Source organism: Pinus tabuliformis, chromosome 2_2, assembly GCF_031772625.1.
Source record: "Pinus tabuliformis cultivar Carrire ecotype Pingquan chromosome 2_2, CPIR1, whole genome shotgun sequence".
Classification (NCBI taxonomy): domain Eukaryota; kingdom Viridiplantae; phylum Streptophyta; class Pinopsida; order Pinales; family Pinaceae; genus Pinus; species Pinus tabuliformis.
This window is the reverse complement of record NC_142300.1, coordinates 366,800,411-366,819,684: the sequence shown is the minus strand read 5'-3', so window position 1 is coordinate 366,819,684 and position 19,274 is coordinate 366,800,411. Positions and strand designations below refer to the sequence as shown.

The window sequence follows — 19,274 nt, the reverse complement described above, 5'->3', positions numbered from 1 at the left end:
CATCATGTTGATTGCAAGGTAGAATACGTTAATGATTTGAATTTCTTGCATAGATATATCATTGGCCGTGCGATCATTAATAACATGTTTAAAAGTGGTTCTTGGTCAATGGTACATACCAGATGTAGTTACTAAAGTCACTGGACCGCAATGTACCTTCACGGATTTGGAGTCGATATGCGTTGGCTAGATGCAACAGACTGTACTCATAAGCATACAAGAATGCTATGATAGTAGTGAGGATAAATTCACATTCAAAATATTTGAAGAACATGATTGAACATCATTCTTATTCCCAATTGTTCTCTCTTTTCTATTATGGTTAAAATGGATGAAATTGAACTGAAAAGAATCCTTTGATGATAACCTGACCTGACTCCTGACTTCTGCATAATAACCTTCAATTCTGGTCATATTAAACGCTAAAGGAACAAAAGAACACTACATATTTTGGTGCTGCTTGATAAAGGTGTAAGTTGGCTAATCAGCTTACGTGCTATGTTATATACAGTGAAACCTGAAATGAATTTCATTTTACCAAAAGCTCTTTTAGCTTCTTCAACCCACAATTTCCAAATATCTGCTGTAGTTTATCTTAGATTTGTTGTGCCCCCGTTACTAAGTCTTTCTTTTCCTCGAATAATCGAAAGTTTTCTCTATATTATAGTCATGTTCTAAACTTGATATATTTCTTTTATAATCTCTTCGCTCAATGAGGTTGGGAAGATACTCGATTCAGAAAGCACACTAACATCTTTCCCAAATACCCAGAATGCCTTTTAACATGGAAATTCATCTTTATAGCAAAACAAATTAACATCAAATTTAGGACTGACGCTTTCACAAGAAATCACCCTAAACAAGAGTAAAGGAATTTTTTGAGGGGACTTCCAACTTTAGAAAACTGTGACAAGAAAAGTTCCATGGTTCCACGTACTGCTAGGTGAAAACTTCCACACTATTGTTATACCAGATTTCTTTCCTTAATCGCATACCGTAGGAACTTTACATAAACAAATTCTACAAATATCATAATGTTGCTAGTGCCAGTTGCTATGTCATTCTTTGACTGACATACCAATCAACATGGTCTTGTCAGACCATATTCTCTGTTACCAAAGAACATGATACATGAATATTCGCTAACAATTTAAGAAAAGTCCATGTCTGATACCAATGGGATGACAGCTTGCACATTACAAACGTGTTATTCAAAGAAACAAGCCTCAAAACACGGTCAGGCACCACTTGCATAAAGCCTTGTCCATTCCTTGGCTGCAAAGATTACAATACCCAATAATCATTTTAAAACCAAAACCCCGAAAAGATAATTTAATTAATTAATATTAATAAATTAAATAAATTAGAAAAAAAATAAAACAAAGACATTAAATAAATTAATAAATAAAAATCGGTATCTGCTGCAAAATAAAACCAGAGTGAGAGAGAGAGAGAGAGAGAGAAAATGGAAGAGACTATGGAGAGATACCCAAAACCACATAATGAATGTTGGATGCATGGGTTACAAGATAAACTTGCTAATTCCCAACAAAAAGCAACAGCATATAAACAAGAAGGTTACGATCTACCTGTTTCCACAGCCTCGACTTCGTTTGCTTTCCAGTGTTTGGCAATGTTTTCCGAAAGTGGATCATCAGGATTGGGAGCACTCAACAATGCTTGGATGCTGAACACAAGAAGAATAAAAATGGTTTGAGAAATAAATCATATAATTCTTCACTCCAGGAAGGAGAATAAACATCATACAGACCAGAATAATTAACATATTATAAAATATACAAACCTCAGCAAAACTGTTCGAATTTGAAGAGCAGGGCTCCATTTATCCTTTAGAATGTCTAGACATATCCGACCTAGCTGTTTGTAATTGCCAATTATAATGCCTTCAGGAGCTGAAAATCAATTTAGGTAAAAAAAAATGATTGAAAGCAACAAACACTAGCTAACCTTATCAATATTTGGATGGTATATCTTTGTCAAAAATCGGACCTGTCCATCAGATCAAATTTCAGCAATGAGACGACTTAATACTACTCCAAGTTCACATTACAGTTTAGACAAAACTGTCCGCTTTAACGCTACTTTATGATAATGAATTTTAAATAATAATAATAATAATTAAAAAAGCTCCAATTTTTTAGAACCAAATAAAGTCAACATCAAAATTCAACCCGCAACTACTACAAATATCAGAGTATGTGTCCACAAGGTCAGTAGCAAAGAAGGCTTACAAATGTAAAGGCCACAATGCAAGTAGCAGGGAATCATTCAACAGTGGACTAGCACGAGAATCAGGCTTCCTATTTAATCAAACCTATTAAGCCTCAGTATATTTCAAACCGTTTTTTCCTAAGTCAATGTTATATATACTGTTCCCATTACCAATAAAACATCCAATTCAAATAGGAAATGGGGAAAGAACTCATCACCAATAAAACACCCAATCCAAATAGGAAAACGGTAAAGAAATGTATATAAGATTATATATATATAGCATGAATAATATGATTAATGATTCACAAGACCTTTCATGACGGTATAAATATCATTCACTCATTACGAGGGTGAAAAGTCATGACCTTTAGTGATTAATTATTGTTAATTATTATTGTTATTGTTATGTAAAGTATTAGCATGTAATGCATGTTTATGTACATTATATGTCCTTCCATTTAAAGGATGTTTTGTCCTTCAAGAATAGTTAGGATAATGGTATGTCTTTGTACCAGATTGAACCTTCTTTACTACCGTTGAGCTGGTTTAGGAAACAAGATAGATCTTCAAAGTCAATCCCCCCAAGTTGATCTTTGGAGCAGTACAATGATCTTTGGTACAATCAAGCATTTGATTAAAACTTCTTTAATTGCACTTGTCAATATGCCATTGGAAACAAGTCAAATTAGCATCCGATATTCGGAATTGTGGAATGAGTTTTGTTTTGGATGATATGATTATGCTGATTATTGCATGTGATTCAACTAAATCTATTACTCTTTCTTTGTCAACAAATTGTTGCTTGATCTTTTGTGTTTTCTTCTCATTAAATTAACTTCTTTTGGTCCATGAAAGCAAGGCTTCATTATAAATCCCCGTTAAAATTGGCAACTAGGGCCAAACTCCATGTGGGTCTTTTTATTTATGGCAGCTGATATTTTTCTTGGATTCCTCTCGTCAAGAGGTGTAGGATTGATCTAAAGATCATCTGATTCCTTCCATTTAAAGGATGTTTTGTCCCTCAAGAATAGTTAGGATAATAGGTATGATAATGGTATGCTCTTTAAATAGAGATCATGGACTAATCAGGTGTTAAGCCACAGATCAAGTGTCGGTAATACCGAGGAGAGAATGAACCATCGGATCACTACGAGAGAATGAACCATCAGATTTGATTGATGACATTGCATCTTCAAGATACACCTCTTATTCTCCCTCATCTCTCTCTTATGACCATCTTTGTCTTGATCCACCGATCAACCTGTTCTACCAACTTCTCTGGATTCTTACAACGATCAAGTACAAGATGATGATGTTGTTCAAGTAGAGGTACAAGAGGCTCATGATATTTTTTATGATCATTATGTGTGGGCATCAGATAGTGAACAAGAATCTGTCACTATAGATGATCTTTAATAATATTATTCTTTCCTCTCTTTGCCATTAACACACTATTCATTGTTTCCTTATATGTTTAATCAATCTACTATGCCAGTTTTTCCTATAAATGATTTTGATCCTCATATTGTTGGTCTTAATCACAATCAGGAATGGTGTGGTGTCGATTTTCAATTAAAAGAAGAAAGGGTGGAATCCATTGTTCATAATCTATTTCATTCCTCATCTTTGGTATGTGAAGAAGAAGAGTTTATAACTCCCTGTGCACAAGCAAATCCTTCATTTGATTCATCCAACCATGAAGAGTCCCTGGACATGAATGTGAAATATGATCTATCTAGTGCCATTCTTAATGTGTTCATTGATACATCTAGTGATGATTTTGCATCTTCATCTGTTGATCTTTCCAAGCCACCAGTATTTGATGATTCATCATTTAATAGTTTGGAAATTTGCCAAGAAGTCAAGGGACTTGGCCCTTGTTGATGGTTATGTCAAGATCTCGCGATCTTGGCAGGATTTCCAAACAAGGTCAGATCAAAATCCCCTCGTGGCATAATCTTCATGATTCCACTGAACATGGTGAAAATGTATCTCTCTTTCAATTTCAAGATTCTTCACTCAGTTGCTTTTCATATCATGATTTGATTGTCGAATGGTTAAAAGAATCTTACCTGGCAAGCTCTTTCGCTAGTAATAAGCTTCAATATTTCTTGATGTTTGCCAAGATTGAAGGTATGAACAAATGTACTTCCACGAGAAGTCGTCAAAATTCATGCGACCATCAAGACACAATGGTAGATTGTTTAGCTCAAGCTTTCTTGTCATATTTCTCTACTAATGTATCTAGACTTTTAGCCTTTGGAGTGAGTATCAATTTATCTTTTTCCTTTTACACTTGGCTTGACAATGTTTCTTACCACTCCTACCCTCGTCCTTGCAGGTCAAGAACCACTTCTATGGTTACATTGGAAATTTCACTTTACATAATCCTAACCTCCTTTTGTTAGTTTAGGAGTAGGGTTTAGCACTACTTTGTTTTGATCATCATTTCTTTTATTCGCCTTTTTCTTTTGCACTTTTCTTTTGAGTTTGTTTATAATAAGTTGTGTAAAAGTCTATGTTGCCAGGAAACGTGGGTGCGGGGACGGGGACGGGGACGGGACGGCATTTTTGGAAACAAGGTGCGTGGGTTCGTCGGGTAATATAATAATATTAAATTTTAATAATTATATTTTATAAATTATAAATTTATAATTAATAATGTATATTAAATTTGAATTTGTATATTTTTTCAACTTTAAACAAGAAAACTTTAATGATAATCATTTAAACATGTTTAGTCTCTCCCATATAAAAACACAATTTTTTCATAGGAGACTCTTCTCAACTTGATAGTGGTTTAGACTTTTCTTGATGTCTAATCATCCACCTGCCCCATGCATGGTGTGCTCTGTGGTAAAGCAATCCCAAAAAGTTAAAATAGTGGCAGCCTTACCCTTCCACAAAACACGCTTATTATTTTAGGCATATTTTCCTAGTTTTAATCTTAACATGATGTTATCAGAATGCTGTGAGAAATTGGCAGATTTTGATACTTAATTTAGCCATTTTCCAAAATAGCCCTTCGCCATTTAACAGCATCAGCTGATTACAGCTTATGGCTGGTCTCAATCCTACTTTCTATTTGACCGAAAATGTCTGAACCTGTATGTGTGAATTTACAGTTTATAATTTGATGGTTATTAACTTATTTGGCTAGCGAATGAATGTTTCATAAATTCATTCCAAATTGATTTACAAGAATCTGCAGGCTCAAATTACAGAGTAAGAGGTCTCTTTTCCAGTTCTGGTTTCGATGCCATATAATATTAAAGGCATTGAAGATCCACAAATATAGGAGATTCATAATTTACATTGAGACTCTAACAAACCTTGGGCATAAGTTTTGAAATTGTTTTTATAAATTTATAGCATAAGACTAATGGAGACACTGATCATAAGAGTCTCCTGCGGTAGAAAGGGACTCATGAATGTGCAAACAGCTACCCTTTTTTTTTTCCAACTATGGTCATCACCTTATCAAATATTTCCACAAAGCTACAACCAATATGATATGATATTCTACTTGTGGGACTGTACACCCATAATGTTCCTTTTATAATATTGAGATATCATAATCATATATGATTTCAGAATACTGTGTCGCTCATAAGTTTTGAAAAACTTATCACTGTTGATAAATTTTTACAATGATTCATTACCCTTGAGCAGCACGTCATGCCCACAGAGCAATGCTAAGGCATGTGAACAAAGACAGTCTTTGGAAACTGTAATCTTTGAAAATGATGGCAGAAAATTTCCTTGAGAAACATTCAGAAGACCTTACAACCATCTCTGAAGGACAATCCAGACCAATGACCATCAATGACTCCAAAAATGATATCATTCGTTTATGGCATATATTCTATATTCTATGGCATATCATTCGTTTATGGCATATCATTTTTTAAATTTCAATAAAAAAAATTATTTGAAAATTAAATTTTTAATATAGTTTTTTTATGAAGAACCCAACCCGAAGAACCCAAGAACCCAAGCACACGAAGAACCCAAGAACCCAAGAACCTGTTAAAGGAAAAGAACCCAATTTTTTTTTTTGAAGAACCCGGTTCTTCTGGGTTCGTCTGGGAAGAACCCGTACCCGAATCCGGTACTTGGGTGCAGGAACTCGGGACGGGTTCGAGAACCCCACCCCCGGGTGCGGGTATCCGTGCAACACAGGTAAAAGTTGTTTTGTTTGGCTTTGAAGAGGTGTGGCGAAGTTCAAGAGGAAACTCTCAAACTATCAACGCTTGATAAATTGTCAATCCCCTGCTTTGTAGAGGCCTTATATCTTTAAGAGTCCATTACACTTAGACAGAAAATAGGTTTCTTTCCCAAAGAAAGCCTTAATAGATCTGCAATGCTCGTATCTATAACAGCGTCTTCTTGGGTCGGCCTTTCACATTTGGTTGGTTTTAACATTTCAACTTTGTCAAGTAGAGAAGGAAAAGGAGGAATCCTAAGCGAGCTACCTTACTTCATAGGTATATACTTGAGAGTCTCTGTAAAACAAGGAGCAACCTTTCTTGCTCATTAAATAGGTCGAGATACCTCTTCTGACTGTGGTGATATAAATGTTGATAAAAAGCCAATGAGCATAAAGTTATAAAAAAACCAACAGATGAAAGAAGAGAAAGGATTCCTACGCAAAAAGGTGAAGCAAGCAACTTGGTCAGGGTACTAAACAAGCTCGCTAGCAGCGAAACAAATCTTTTGATTCCTTGAAGTGACTTTGTCAGCGTACTGAACAGACCTGTTGGCAATGGAGCAACACTAGAGATGATATTAAAACTCCAACATCTTATACGCATGTTTTTACATACTCCTAACCCCTAATTGAAAAAATTGATGTTTGACTAGTTCATTGAAAGTGTTAAGTCAATAAAAGGAATGGAAGAGACTACATCTGTAATCAAGCTAAGTAGAGAAACTACGATGATCTATGGGTTGAAACAATATTTATCGAAAGCTAGACTTGGTGCGCAAATTTAGACCCAAACAGAGAAGTTGGAGTTCTTCCAGTGTGTTGCCAAGTGTGGTAGTTGCTACAGCCGCCCTCCAAAATTTTGCCCGCACTGATTTTGGAGCCTCCCTTTGGTCATAAGAGTTGTCATTTTAGGATCCCAAGACCACCGCTGAGTTTTATTTTCCTGAGTGCCAAGTTTTCATCCTGGAGTCCTGTTACCGCTCAATCTAGCAAGGGTCCTAGGAGGGGTTCCAAAGGAACTACTAGTAGACCAAGTGACAACAATGGGACAAGGACCCACTATCACCTCAGTCGATGTCCCCTTCTCTTTACACACTTTCACCGATGGGAGGAGTCCAAGTATGGAGGAATCACTTGAACGATAGAATCAATGGAAAGGTATAACGTGATTTCCTAGGCCTATTCAAAGGAGAGAATCAATTAATGGTTTAAATACTTAAAGAAAAGTCGAAAGGCTCCCCAACAAAGGGCCTGTGAAGGATGACCTCGAGCTTAAGAATATTCAAAAATGATGAATGCCTAAGATCAAAACTTCCAAAATCCCTCACTTGTGATTGATGTGTTTGTACTAGGGTTCAAAGTGAGTCAAGGATAGCTCATTCAATGGAAAGATTCAATTAAAGTGCGAGCTTTGGGAGAAGCTAGGGTGACTTTCCACGGAAAACCCCTTGAGATAAATATAAGAGACCAAGGATCGAGAGATATATCGTGGTAAAGACTCATCCAATGATAACCTATAGTTAAGAGAAAAGGTTTTGAATGATGAACTACAAAGTGCAAACCTTCAAGAAATCCCCAAGTCAAAGCAGCTTCAAGGGTTCCCACTTGGTGTGATAGCTAGGGCATCAATTTATTTGAAATTCCACTATCAGAATTTGTTCAAAACAAGAGGATGCTTGAAAGAGACATAAATGAAGAAACTTGTCAAACAGAATCGTAAAATTCCTCCTCCCTAAAATTTAGCACCAAGACCTACAAAATCTCCTTATCCTTGGGGACAAAAAATAAAAGGAAAGAGAGGTGAAAGAATGATATTTAGTTAAGTTAATGTGATCACCAAGGATTAGACCAATGCCTAGTCTACTAGGAGAATGGAATCAATGAGATTTCAACCTGTAGAGTATCTTTTGCCCAATCAAGGAGTTCCCCAACAACTTTGCATGGCCCTAAGTGCAGCAACTAGGTTGCCAAGAAAATGTATACTTCTTATCTCTACAATTTGATGACTTACTAAGGCAATTACATAAATAACAAACCCCTAGGAGCACCCATTCACCATAATAGACATGTAACATATGCAAAATCCTCACAAATTCAAATTCACACTTCAATTAGGGCAAAAACATAGATTCCATGAGCAAAAATTCCATACATTATACGTGTGACACGAAATAGAGAAATCTACCATGAAAGAGCACTTACAAGTATAGCGAATATATCTAATCATCAAAGAGAGAGAAAATCGAAGCTCCAAGACCAAGACAAAATTTCCAAATATCAAAAAGCATCAAAGATTATCCAATTCGTCCTCCAATAGCTATAGCGAAATTCCAAAAGAAACAATGATCCAAATCCAAGTGATGATGAATGAGAGAACACCTCTCTTATATTTATACAATCCTCTAAGGGGTTTGAATATCGCCTAATTTAGCCTAATGATGCCCCTATAATAAAATAATGTGCAAAATAACAATACTCTGCATGACAAGCCAGCCAAATAGCTCCATAATAAGAATAATTAGCCTCTCAAGAGGGCTTAAATGATAGAAAGATAGTTAGAAGGGCCATTGGAACGCCAAATGAAGTCCCTCATGTGCCAAAATGAGTAGAAGGGCTCCAGTAACAGTGATGAAAGAGGTGGCCCCTTGATCTCCAAGCAAATGACCTATGGTGCTCTCAAGTGGTTGTGGGGCCACAAAGAACATCCTCTTGGGTCTCCAACTGAATCGATCAAGCATGTGCTCCATCTGTAAGGGTTGGAATAATGATGCAAGCCTTCCCTTGCCTCCTTATGAGAGTCAAAACCCCATCTGGGCCCTGGATCAACTACCAAGTGTGTGGTGCAAGTGTGTAGTTGGTTGGGCTAGGTGGTCTAGGTGCATCATATTCATCGAACAAGTGATACACGAGCAAGCAATAAGTAGTGTTGAGTGATCCCATCGTGTGGATATTTTCTCTCTCTCTCTCTCTCTGCTATAGTGCACGCTCATGGCTCTCAATGCTCACCCTATAAATGCCATTAAGACCCTCTTCAGGGCTTGGATCCTGTATAGGGAAACCAAGCCCCAATATGAAGACCCATCTACAATCTTGTATAAGACCGAATGCATCTCCTCCCCTTCCAGTACAACTTCATTAGTGCAATTGAGCAAATGAGCTTACAAATCATAGAACCAAGTGGGCACTTCATAGTGGCATGCCCTTCCATAATGGGCTTTAGATTGTACAGGTGTCCCTAGGTTCAAGAGAGAGGTTAATCAAGGACCCTATTAGGTGGCTTCAACCTCTAAGGAAATGACAGCTCCATGGTACACCCGTTAGATGGAAGGTGTCACATGAAATAATGATGGAATGGAATGGAATGGGGCAACAGGGAAGGCTACAAGCCACATGCCATGGTACAAGGTAGTTATAGCAAGGGAAACACAGACATGGGTGTATAGATGTAGGAGGGAGCAATCGTGGTACATGAGTTACCCTGACCTTTGTTTTTCCACCCTTCTTCATATGCCCTTTGCTTTTTATTGATTTTTCTTGTATAACTACTCAGGGCTCCATGGAATAGGAGCATGATCTGAATGATATAGCAATGAATACCCCCTTAAGGTTGGGTAGTTCATTGCCCACCAGGAGTTAGGACAATCATGGGTTCCTTAATGATGCAGGGGGCTCACAAAGGAGCCCTAGGAACCAAGGTGATGGCCATGATAAGGAGTAGAGCTCATGTTTCGCTTTTCCCACGTGCTAAAATATTATGTCTCAACCATCTTTTGCATTTTATGATACATTTCCTATTGTAAGTGGCCAAATCATGCTTTTAACTTTCTTTCTAGCTACATCAACCTCCGAAGCAATGTTCCAAGCCTGACCAAAGATGTGGACAAAGGAAGGGGGAGGCTATCTCCTTGTGGACCCAATGGACAAATGTGGACCTGGATGGGAAAATATAGTGAATGGCGTTATAATCAATGTTTTAAAACTCCGACTCTGACACCGACTCGGCCGAGGGTCGACTCCAACTCGATATCAACTCGGCCGGCTCGATTTCATCTTTAAAATATTTATTTATTTTCCAGGCCTGACCAAAGATGTGGACAAGGGAAGGGGGAGGCTATCTCCTTGTGGACCCAATGGACAAATGTGGACCTGGATGGAAAAATATATTGAATGGGGTTATAATCAATGTTTTAAAACTCCGACTTCGACACCGACTCGGCCGAAGGTCGACTCCGACTTCGACACCGACTCGGCCGAAGGTAGACTCCGACTCCGACACCAACTCGGCCGAAGGTCGACTCCAACTCCGAGTCCGACTCAATATCGACTCAGCCGGCTCGATTTCATCTTTCAAATATTTATTTATTTTTATAAAAAAAACATAATTTTAAAGATTTTCATTCATGTTTCCAAACACACAACATTAGAATATAGATAGAAGACAACATATGATCAACGCAGGCTCATGTATATATCCATTATATCAAAATGGCACCCAGTGCATTGTCCAATACATACATGATGATGATATAGAAATCAAAACAAAAACACATAACCAAGGAGGCTAGAAATGGCCTCTACAACAAAAGTAAATTGTGACCAGTACTACTGGCTAGTGGCATCACTGGCTACTGCTAGAGGAGCCAAGATCATCTGGATCAACCTCTGGATAAGAGTCAGATAGGGGGCCCCATGGCTCCTCATCATCATCTCCAACTGCAATCGTAGAAGTGGTAGCACTAGCAGGCTGTGCAGCAGCTGCAAGCTGAGATAGACGAGATATGTGCTCTGTCATGGCTCTACAGAAGAAGCGCCTGCAATTGGAGAACTGGGGGCTGGCCCTGAGGCTGGTAAAAGTGGATCAGGATCTGCATTCAACTGAACATTATGTTCGAGTGTTGCCTCCACCTGTAAATCCAAATCAAGATCCTCATCAAAATCAAACTCTGTTGAATGACTCTCCACTACCCAATCTAATGTTGGATCAATGTCTTCCAACACAATGGGATCTGAATCAGGTCTTTTGTTCAACAATTAGTTGCGTCTAAGCCAAAGGTTGTACTGGACATAGACTAGATCATTTAACCGTTTTTTATCCAAACAGTTTCTCTTCTTTGTGTGAATCCTCTCAAAGACAGACCAATTGCGCTCACACCCAGTAGCACTGCAAGTTTGACTCAAAATACGAATTGCAAACCTCTGCAATTTAGGACAATGGCTACCAAAAGCCTCCCACCATTGTGCTGCAAAAATCATAGGACTGTAATAATTTAGCTCAACAAAATTACAAATTATAAACAATTTAACGAAATAAGTATTAAGAATTTGAAAATTGAAATCTTTGTTTACCTGGCTCATCTACTTCCCTTGCAATCTTTGCTAGCTTCTTCCCAAAGGTACTTGAGGCATTGCTGAAGGTTGTGGCCTGTCGGTGTATCTCCCGCTAATCACACTCCAATGGGATCATACGATCAATGCAGTCAATCAAACCATCTCTAACCTCCCCCTTCAAAGCTCCTGTCGCCTTAGCTTTATAATGATACCATGGGTTCAAAAAATACCCAGCTGCATGTATAGGGCGATGGAGTTGATTGTTCCATCTTTCATCAATGATTGCCCAAATGGGCCCATACTTAGCCACTTTATCCTTGTATGCCCTCTTTATTTGCTCCTTTGCTTGATCCATAGCCTCATAAATAAAGCCCATAGCCAATCTTTCCCCATCCACCAACCACAACACCTTAACCAGTGGCTCAGCAAGCTTCACAATATTTGTCGCCTTTCTCCAAAATATTTCTTCATTAACTTTCTTTTTCAATTCTTTGCCTTCCAATTTGTGAGACCATCGACTTTGATTCCATTCTTCACTGGAAAAAATCTTTTGCAAGTTTCTATGTTGTGAAAGCATAGATTGCAATGTCAAAAAATGAGTAGCAAATCTAGTGATGGCAGCCTAATAATATCCCTGCACTGTGTGTTTCCTCATCACGGTCAAAATCCATGAATGATTGTAGATAAATTTTGTTATGCTTTTGCCATGATCTACAATATTTTTGACCCAACCTAATTTGCCAATATCCTCAAGCATGAGGTCCATGCAATGTGCAGCACATGGGGTCCAAAAGATGGTTTTATGCTTTTCCTCTAACAGTTTACCAGCAAGAACATAGTTAGAGGCATTATCTGTGATGACTTGAACAACATTAACGACCCCCACCTCCTCAACAACCTCATCCAATAGCTAAAACAACAATTTTCCATATTTACCTTATCAGATGCATCAACTGATTTTAGAAACATGGTTCCCCGTGGGCAGAAGATAAGAAAGTTTATGATGTTATGGTTTCTTTGATCAATCCATCCATCTGACATGATGGTACATCCTGTTCTTGCCCATGAGTCCTTGAAATCTTTCAAATACTCATTAATGGAGGCAATTTCTTTCTGCAAACGATACCCACTTAGCTCATGCATAGTAGGGCCTTTGAAGCCTTTTCCAGCAGCATGTGGCATCAAACATAGGCTGATAATATGGTGAACGGGAAGCATTGAAGTGGATATCAGCATCATACCACCATCTAGCTATGTAGTCACAAGCAGTCTCCCTCAATTATTTCTTCCAATGGTCATCTAAAGTGGGCTGCAAATGACTTCTACTAGGTTGAGGACCATGTGCATCTAGTGGAGAGGAGGGAGTGAAATAACTTTTAATATTCATATCACCTTTTTTCATTTTACCCTTTCCCTTTTCTTGAATAGACTTCAAAGAGGGAGGAACACAACGGAAGGGGTTGGATGCATCAGTACAAGGGATAGAGGAAGAACCCACAAAATCAAAATGGGGGTTGATAGCCAGCATTTTTTGTATATTCCTCTTCCTCCCAATTTCAGCCTACTCTTTTTGCCTAGCCTTATCCTCTTTAAACTTCTCAAAGTTGGCTAACAAATCCTTCCTAATCTCCCCAATTTTTGGTGAGGTACATGGAGTAATTTGGCCTCTAATCCCCGCCCAGTGTTGTTTCAACAAATGAAAAAAAATACCTCCAGGCACAAACTGCCTCCTCAAGCTTGTTCCAAGAAACCAACTCCTTAATGGCAAATGCTGCTCCAAATGGCTGCCCAAGAAGCTCCTCACTCCAGCTACAATGCTTGCCCAAGACTCCTCACTACTGCTCCAAAAACAAACTCAACAAACTCTCACTGAAATTCTCACTCAAATGCATGAGATGGTTGTGAGAAAATGAGAGGGGTTGGGTGGGTTAAATAGGGTTTAGGAGAGGGGAATGGACACCAAATACAAATTAGAGAAAACACATTCAGGTTTGGAGTCCCCCAAAAAAACAAAATTAAAAAAAATGATTGAGTTACGGGTTTCTGGGCCGCTGTCTCTAACCCGACGGGGTTAATGCGGGCTCGGCCGGCCGAACGGAATCCAAGGCCGAGTCAAAGTTTTTAGTCCTGGCTCGGATCAACTTGGTCGAGTCAATTCCGAGCCGGCCGATTTTGAAAACAAAGGTTATAATGAGCAGCGGATGGGAGTGATGTATATGGTGTCGGGAAGCAAGACCACGCAACCAAAATCAAGGTTTCCCATGTAGTGACACCCCTAAAGCTAGTAGCCAATAAATGAGATCCCACAGGACTAGGATACAAAGTTAACCATCAAAATGGAAAAAGAAGACAAGAGTACAAGCCAATCCCACGCTTTCCACTAAGTTCCCCCACCAATCCATACCCAAAAGTGTCCATTATAAGTAAACAAAAATACCCAACTACACAATGAAAATCTATACCTTAAAGGTTGAAAAACTACAAATTCGGAGTAATAAAACAAGCAGTAAAGGCAATAATTGTTGAACTCTGCTCACAAATGAAGATTGCTAGAGCAGCCACAAATCCGAGAAAGCCACATGGCTATCAACAATTATGCAAACAATGGCATCTTTCTGCCCCTAAAAATTCAGAGGGGAGGGAACAAAGTGCTTGCCAGAAAAAGATACTCTTGGGAACATCTGAGTTTGTTTGAGTCTCGATAATGTCTGTTGCCTGTCAAGCCAAGAATGGCATCTATGGCATTTGAAGACTAGGAGATTAGAACTTCTTCCCAAGAGGAGCCGCGAAACCTGCCCTGTTTGCAATCGTAATACTGATAAATCTGGTACACAGCATTTTGAAGATTTCTGTCTTTTACTCTGAAGCTGCATAAGTTAATTATCTTCCGCTATACTTGTATTTCTTCACGCTGTTATGGATTCTTTATCTGCATCTAGTTCTCGTCATGAATTTGGTGATAAGTCATTTGAAGAAATTCTAAAAGAACAAGAAGAAAATATCAAGAAAAGAAACTCAAATGTTACAGAATCTATGGTTCTTGATAAGTCTGTTAATCTATTCTCAGAACCTGTTGCATCTGATTCTTGGACTCTTCCAAAAGTAGACCCGAAAAATGTTTACAAGAATTTAGGATTACTGGACTCCATCCAGTTCTGGAGATATAAGGTCAAAGAGGAAGTCTTGCAAACAACTTCTAATAATAATATCCTTCATTCTCTGAATATTATAAATCAACCTGAGTTTCATGCTGCCAGAAAAGCAAGTTATAATTTTGCCCATTTTGGCCATGTCCAAATAGGTATTCAACCTCTACACAGGAAAGGTCAAGATGTTGCCTTTTTCTCTTGTGTTTTTGATCGGAGATGTAGAACTTTTCCTAAGGCCCTCATTGGTGGATGTCAAGGGACCCTTGCCTATGGCCTAGCCTCATGGTCATGCTTTCCCGACTTCTCCATAGTGTTAACAGATCCAAATGCTATAAATGCCTTGATGTTAGGATTGCAAACACATGGCTATGATGATTTTGATGATGATAGTAAAAACATAGCCATTTGGTGGTCCTCAGTAGTTAAATTCTACAAAAAGACTACTCCTATGGTTAAATCCTCCTCATCACAATCTGAATTCACCACTTTGATTACCCATGATTATGGCATGAATCTTATTGCCCCCCAGATGATTCCTCGATCTGAATTAAAACCTCCTTCAGAATGGGTTACTAAATGGGAATCCATCAGAAAACCTACTCGACCATCTCCTGTAAATTCCTCCACAATCTTTACCACCAGAGATGGTAATGTCCATACCAACTTTCCAGAGTCACGAACTGAGTGTGGTGGACCTTCTGTTAACATTTTTACATCTGTAAATACTACTCCCACATTCTCAATTGATCCTACATTTCTAAACACTGTAAAAAAGTTAGTTCTGAGTGAAATTGCTTCCTCCAGTAACTCCCTAGCTGCTGTCTGTGACCATCCTCACTGCTCTAAAACCTTCTGTCAATTCTCTTCACAACCACCAAATCCACATGGCAATATTGAAGAAGACAGAAGGAGGATAAATATAATTACTTTTATACCAGACAAAAGTAAATCTGAAGAAGGATATACTAGGACAAATTTCTTCAACATTCATGAAGAAATAATTATTCAGTCAACATAGAAAAACAGCCATCAGGGTTTAGGATTCACGGATGGATCAGAAATTCCATCATACAGAAAAAATCCCAAAAATAAAATTCCAAGGCATGTGGAAATTCCTTCAGACAATGAAATTACTGCGTTTCTGAAAATCTACAAAGGAATTAGTCCATATGATCCTAACAATCAATGGAAGAAGAAAATGTTTAACTGGGACATTTTCACTCATAAATCTGAAAATAGATATGTTGAAGAACTCAGACTGCTGCCTAAAGAAGAAAGGAAAAATTTCAACAGTCAGAAAAATGAGGAATGGAAAAAATGGATGAAATCCAACAATCAATGGATTTCCTTTTATGAGTGGTATTATCCTTCCTCTAATCAGATAGAGGAATCCTTGAGAAAAAATTTCTTAAACCAGGCTAGACAAAAGAGGATTCTAAATGTTGATAATTTTGTAGCAGAAAAGATGGAATCCAATCCTGTTACTATTCCATCTCCTCTTGTGACTCTAGAATTTTCTCCAAAAATACAAAGCATGTTATCCAAACCTAACCTGCCCAGAGATTTGCAGGCCATAAGGACAAAAGGAGAAAAATTAATAAGAGATATCTGCAGTTGCCTGCAGGTAAACATGATTAGATCTGGTTCCCCTGCAAAACATAAATGGGAACTTTTTGACGGACAGATCTATGAAACTGACAATGATTTTCCACCATGGAAAAATTTTGTTATCAGAAAAAATGATGGGAAAATCTTCAAACTTTTCCCAATCCAGACAGAGGACTTGGTAAAAGACTTTGTCCTTGCCACAAACTGGACTAATCTTGCTCTTTCCAGTTTGGAAAAATATCTGAGAAACCGGCATAAATCCATAGAAGAGATGAATAACGTTCTGAAAGACTTAATGAATAGAATGTTGCAAAAGCAGGATTATGCTTTGGTTTGTTTGAATGATAATGTCAAGACCTTAGCAGAAAATGATAAACATATAGCTGAAAGCCTGGATAAGCTCAGAATATCTACAGAAAGAAAGATAGTTGATGCAACTATAGTTCATGGAAAAGAAATTGTTAAAGTGAATTCCAGTCTTGATGTTATTAAAAAACAAGTTTTGAATGTTTCCAATTCCATTGACTTATTGAAAAAGAAGCCTTCATCAGACTCTTACAAATCCACTACTTTGTTTAGTGAGCCTTCTTCACAGATGCCATACACTATCTCTGGTTCAGTATCAAGTCTTATAAAGCAGCCTGTAGAAATCGAGTTTCCCAAACCAGGAACCTCTTATCCTTACAGTCTTTTTGCTGCCCCAAGTTATTTTGGACATCTAAAATCAAACCCCATAACTTCCTCACATCCTAGTACATCAACTAGCTCTTCCCTCACAGAATGGATTAAGATGAAGAAAGCAGAAGAAGAAAGTGTAAAAGAAGAAGAAACAGCAAAAAAGCAGTGGTACGATGAAGAAGAGAAAGAAGATACAGGTTTGCATAAGATAGAGATAGATGATGAAGAACCTTCCTTAGAAAAACTTGAGGATTATGTACAGAATTTTTCTCCTCAATACAAGGTTCAATTTAACATCCTGAAGACAATACGGTCCATGCAACCACATCCAGATCTACCTGGAATTCTACTTGGACTCCTGCCCCAAATAGAAGAGACTTGATGAAATCTGGATATCATAAACACTGGTCTGCATCCTCCACATATTCGTGGAATATAGATAATTGCACTGAGGCAGAAGTTTTGTTAGTCATGTATTCTATACTTGTTTGTTATAGAACCTATTTGCCTGATGGTATTGGACCCGTAAATTCTACCAGAAGAATTATTGGGGGTTTGAAGGATCTTTAGACTCGTGGTTAAAAGCTTAAACATTGAAAGATCCTGCTATGTTAAATACATGGGAAAATTCACAAGTTCTGAATGCAGATGGAAGTGTGTACATGGACCCTACAACATCACTCCCTGTAAACAATCTGATTGGTTGCTTACTTTATGGCATCACTGTAAATTTCACTGGGTTTCCACAGATTAACAATGATTTAACTGCTATTACTTTGGTTGCTATGAAACTCCATAATATGCAGCATTTTGATGAATATTTTAATGAGTTCCTACATAGGTTGCACACTCGATCTCCTGAACTCATTCTTGAACCAAAATGGAAAGAAATATTCATCTCTTCTTTACCATTATGGGTTTCACAAGCAATAGTCACCAAATTGCCTGGAAAAATCGGTGACTACAAATTCGGAATAATAAGGCAAGCAGTAAAGGCAATAATTGTTGAACTCTGCTCACAAATGAAGATTGCTAGAGCAGCCACAAATCCGAGAACGGCGCATGGCTATCAACAAATATGCAAACAATGGCATCTTTCTACCCCTAAAAATTCATTTTATTAGTGATAGAAACTGGTAATTACAAAAACACTCAAAAGATTCATATTTCCACAGAGAAATTACAAGACTTTGAAGAACACGATCCCCACTGAGATAGACTGTTGTGGCATTAAACAGATGAATATCCTTGCATCGCAAGTGAAATCTGTAGGCTACCTTGCTCACAAAGCAAACTCAGTCTAAAGATCAACCCCCACGCTAAAAGATCCGGCCACTTTAGGCTCTTCCCTATGCTCGCACATAGAGACGCAGGGTTCTCAAATCCTTACTCTAGACTTGACTCCAATGCCTTCACCTTGGCCTTTGCCTTAAAAAGGAAGGATTTGATGGTCCCATGCAAGGGTATCACAATCCTTATAGTTATTATGTGACATAAAGAAAGTAAAATGTCATAAATCATTGCTTTCGGGTAACATCCGAATGACATCCGCGCAGAGATTCACAGACATACCTAGTACTAAGTGCAGGTGTGTACAAAATGGAGATTCTTTTACGAAGAACCCATGAAAGAAACGTCTAACACCATTGTCGGTTAGAAAGACTTTACAGTACAAAAAATGACACTTGTGGATGAGTATAATAACTATGTCGGAAATGATCTATGAGATGTGTGGAAAAGAATTGAACTGTCACTTCCTTTTCAGATTCCCAAATCTTATTTTCATGATCTTCTGGTGGTAGGAGAAAGTTAACTTCTTCAAAAGGATTATTGTCCGGATCTGATTGTTGGTGAAAGTCATTGTATTCCATTCTGGTTCCATCAGTACTTGAGACAAGTTGTCTTGCACAAATCCTTTGGGCTACAAACCAATGAGTATGACCGCATCTTCTTATTGCATTTAGAAAAGCAATATCTTCTATTTCAATGAGATCTTTAAGACTTTTATACAAAACTCTAGTATGGAGTGTGCCAAGTGCAGAGAATCCATCAATCTTTAATCGGGT

General features: G+C 38.0%; 1 protein-coding gene across 1 annotated transcript in view; it reads right to left on the bottom strand.

Moving 5' to 3' along the window:
* Positions 1-773: 773 nt before the first annotated feature.
* LOC149192756 (ubiquitin-conjugating enzyme E2 35) overlaps positions 774-19,274 on the bottom strand; it is a 144,555-nt gene continuing 126,054 nt past the window's right edge. Inside the window, exons 5-8 of the mRNA XM_089404700.1 lie at positions 1,969-2,010; positions 1,805-1,878; positions 1,590-1,687; positions 774-1,275 (exon numbers count right to left, since the gene is read on the bottom strand). Coding sequence (XP_089260826.1) covers positions 1,238-1,275; positions 1,590-1,687; positions 1,805-1,878; positions 1,969-2,010 — 252 coding nt within the window. The 3' untranslated portion in view covers positions 774-1,237. The remainder of the gene's footprint in view (positions 1,276-1,589; positions 1,688-1,804; positions 1,879-1,968; positions 2,011-19,274) is intronic.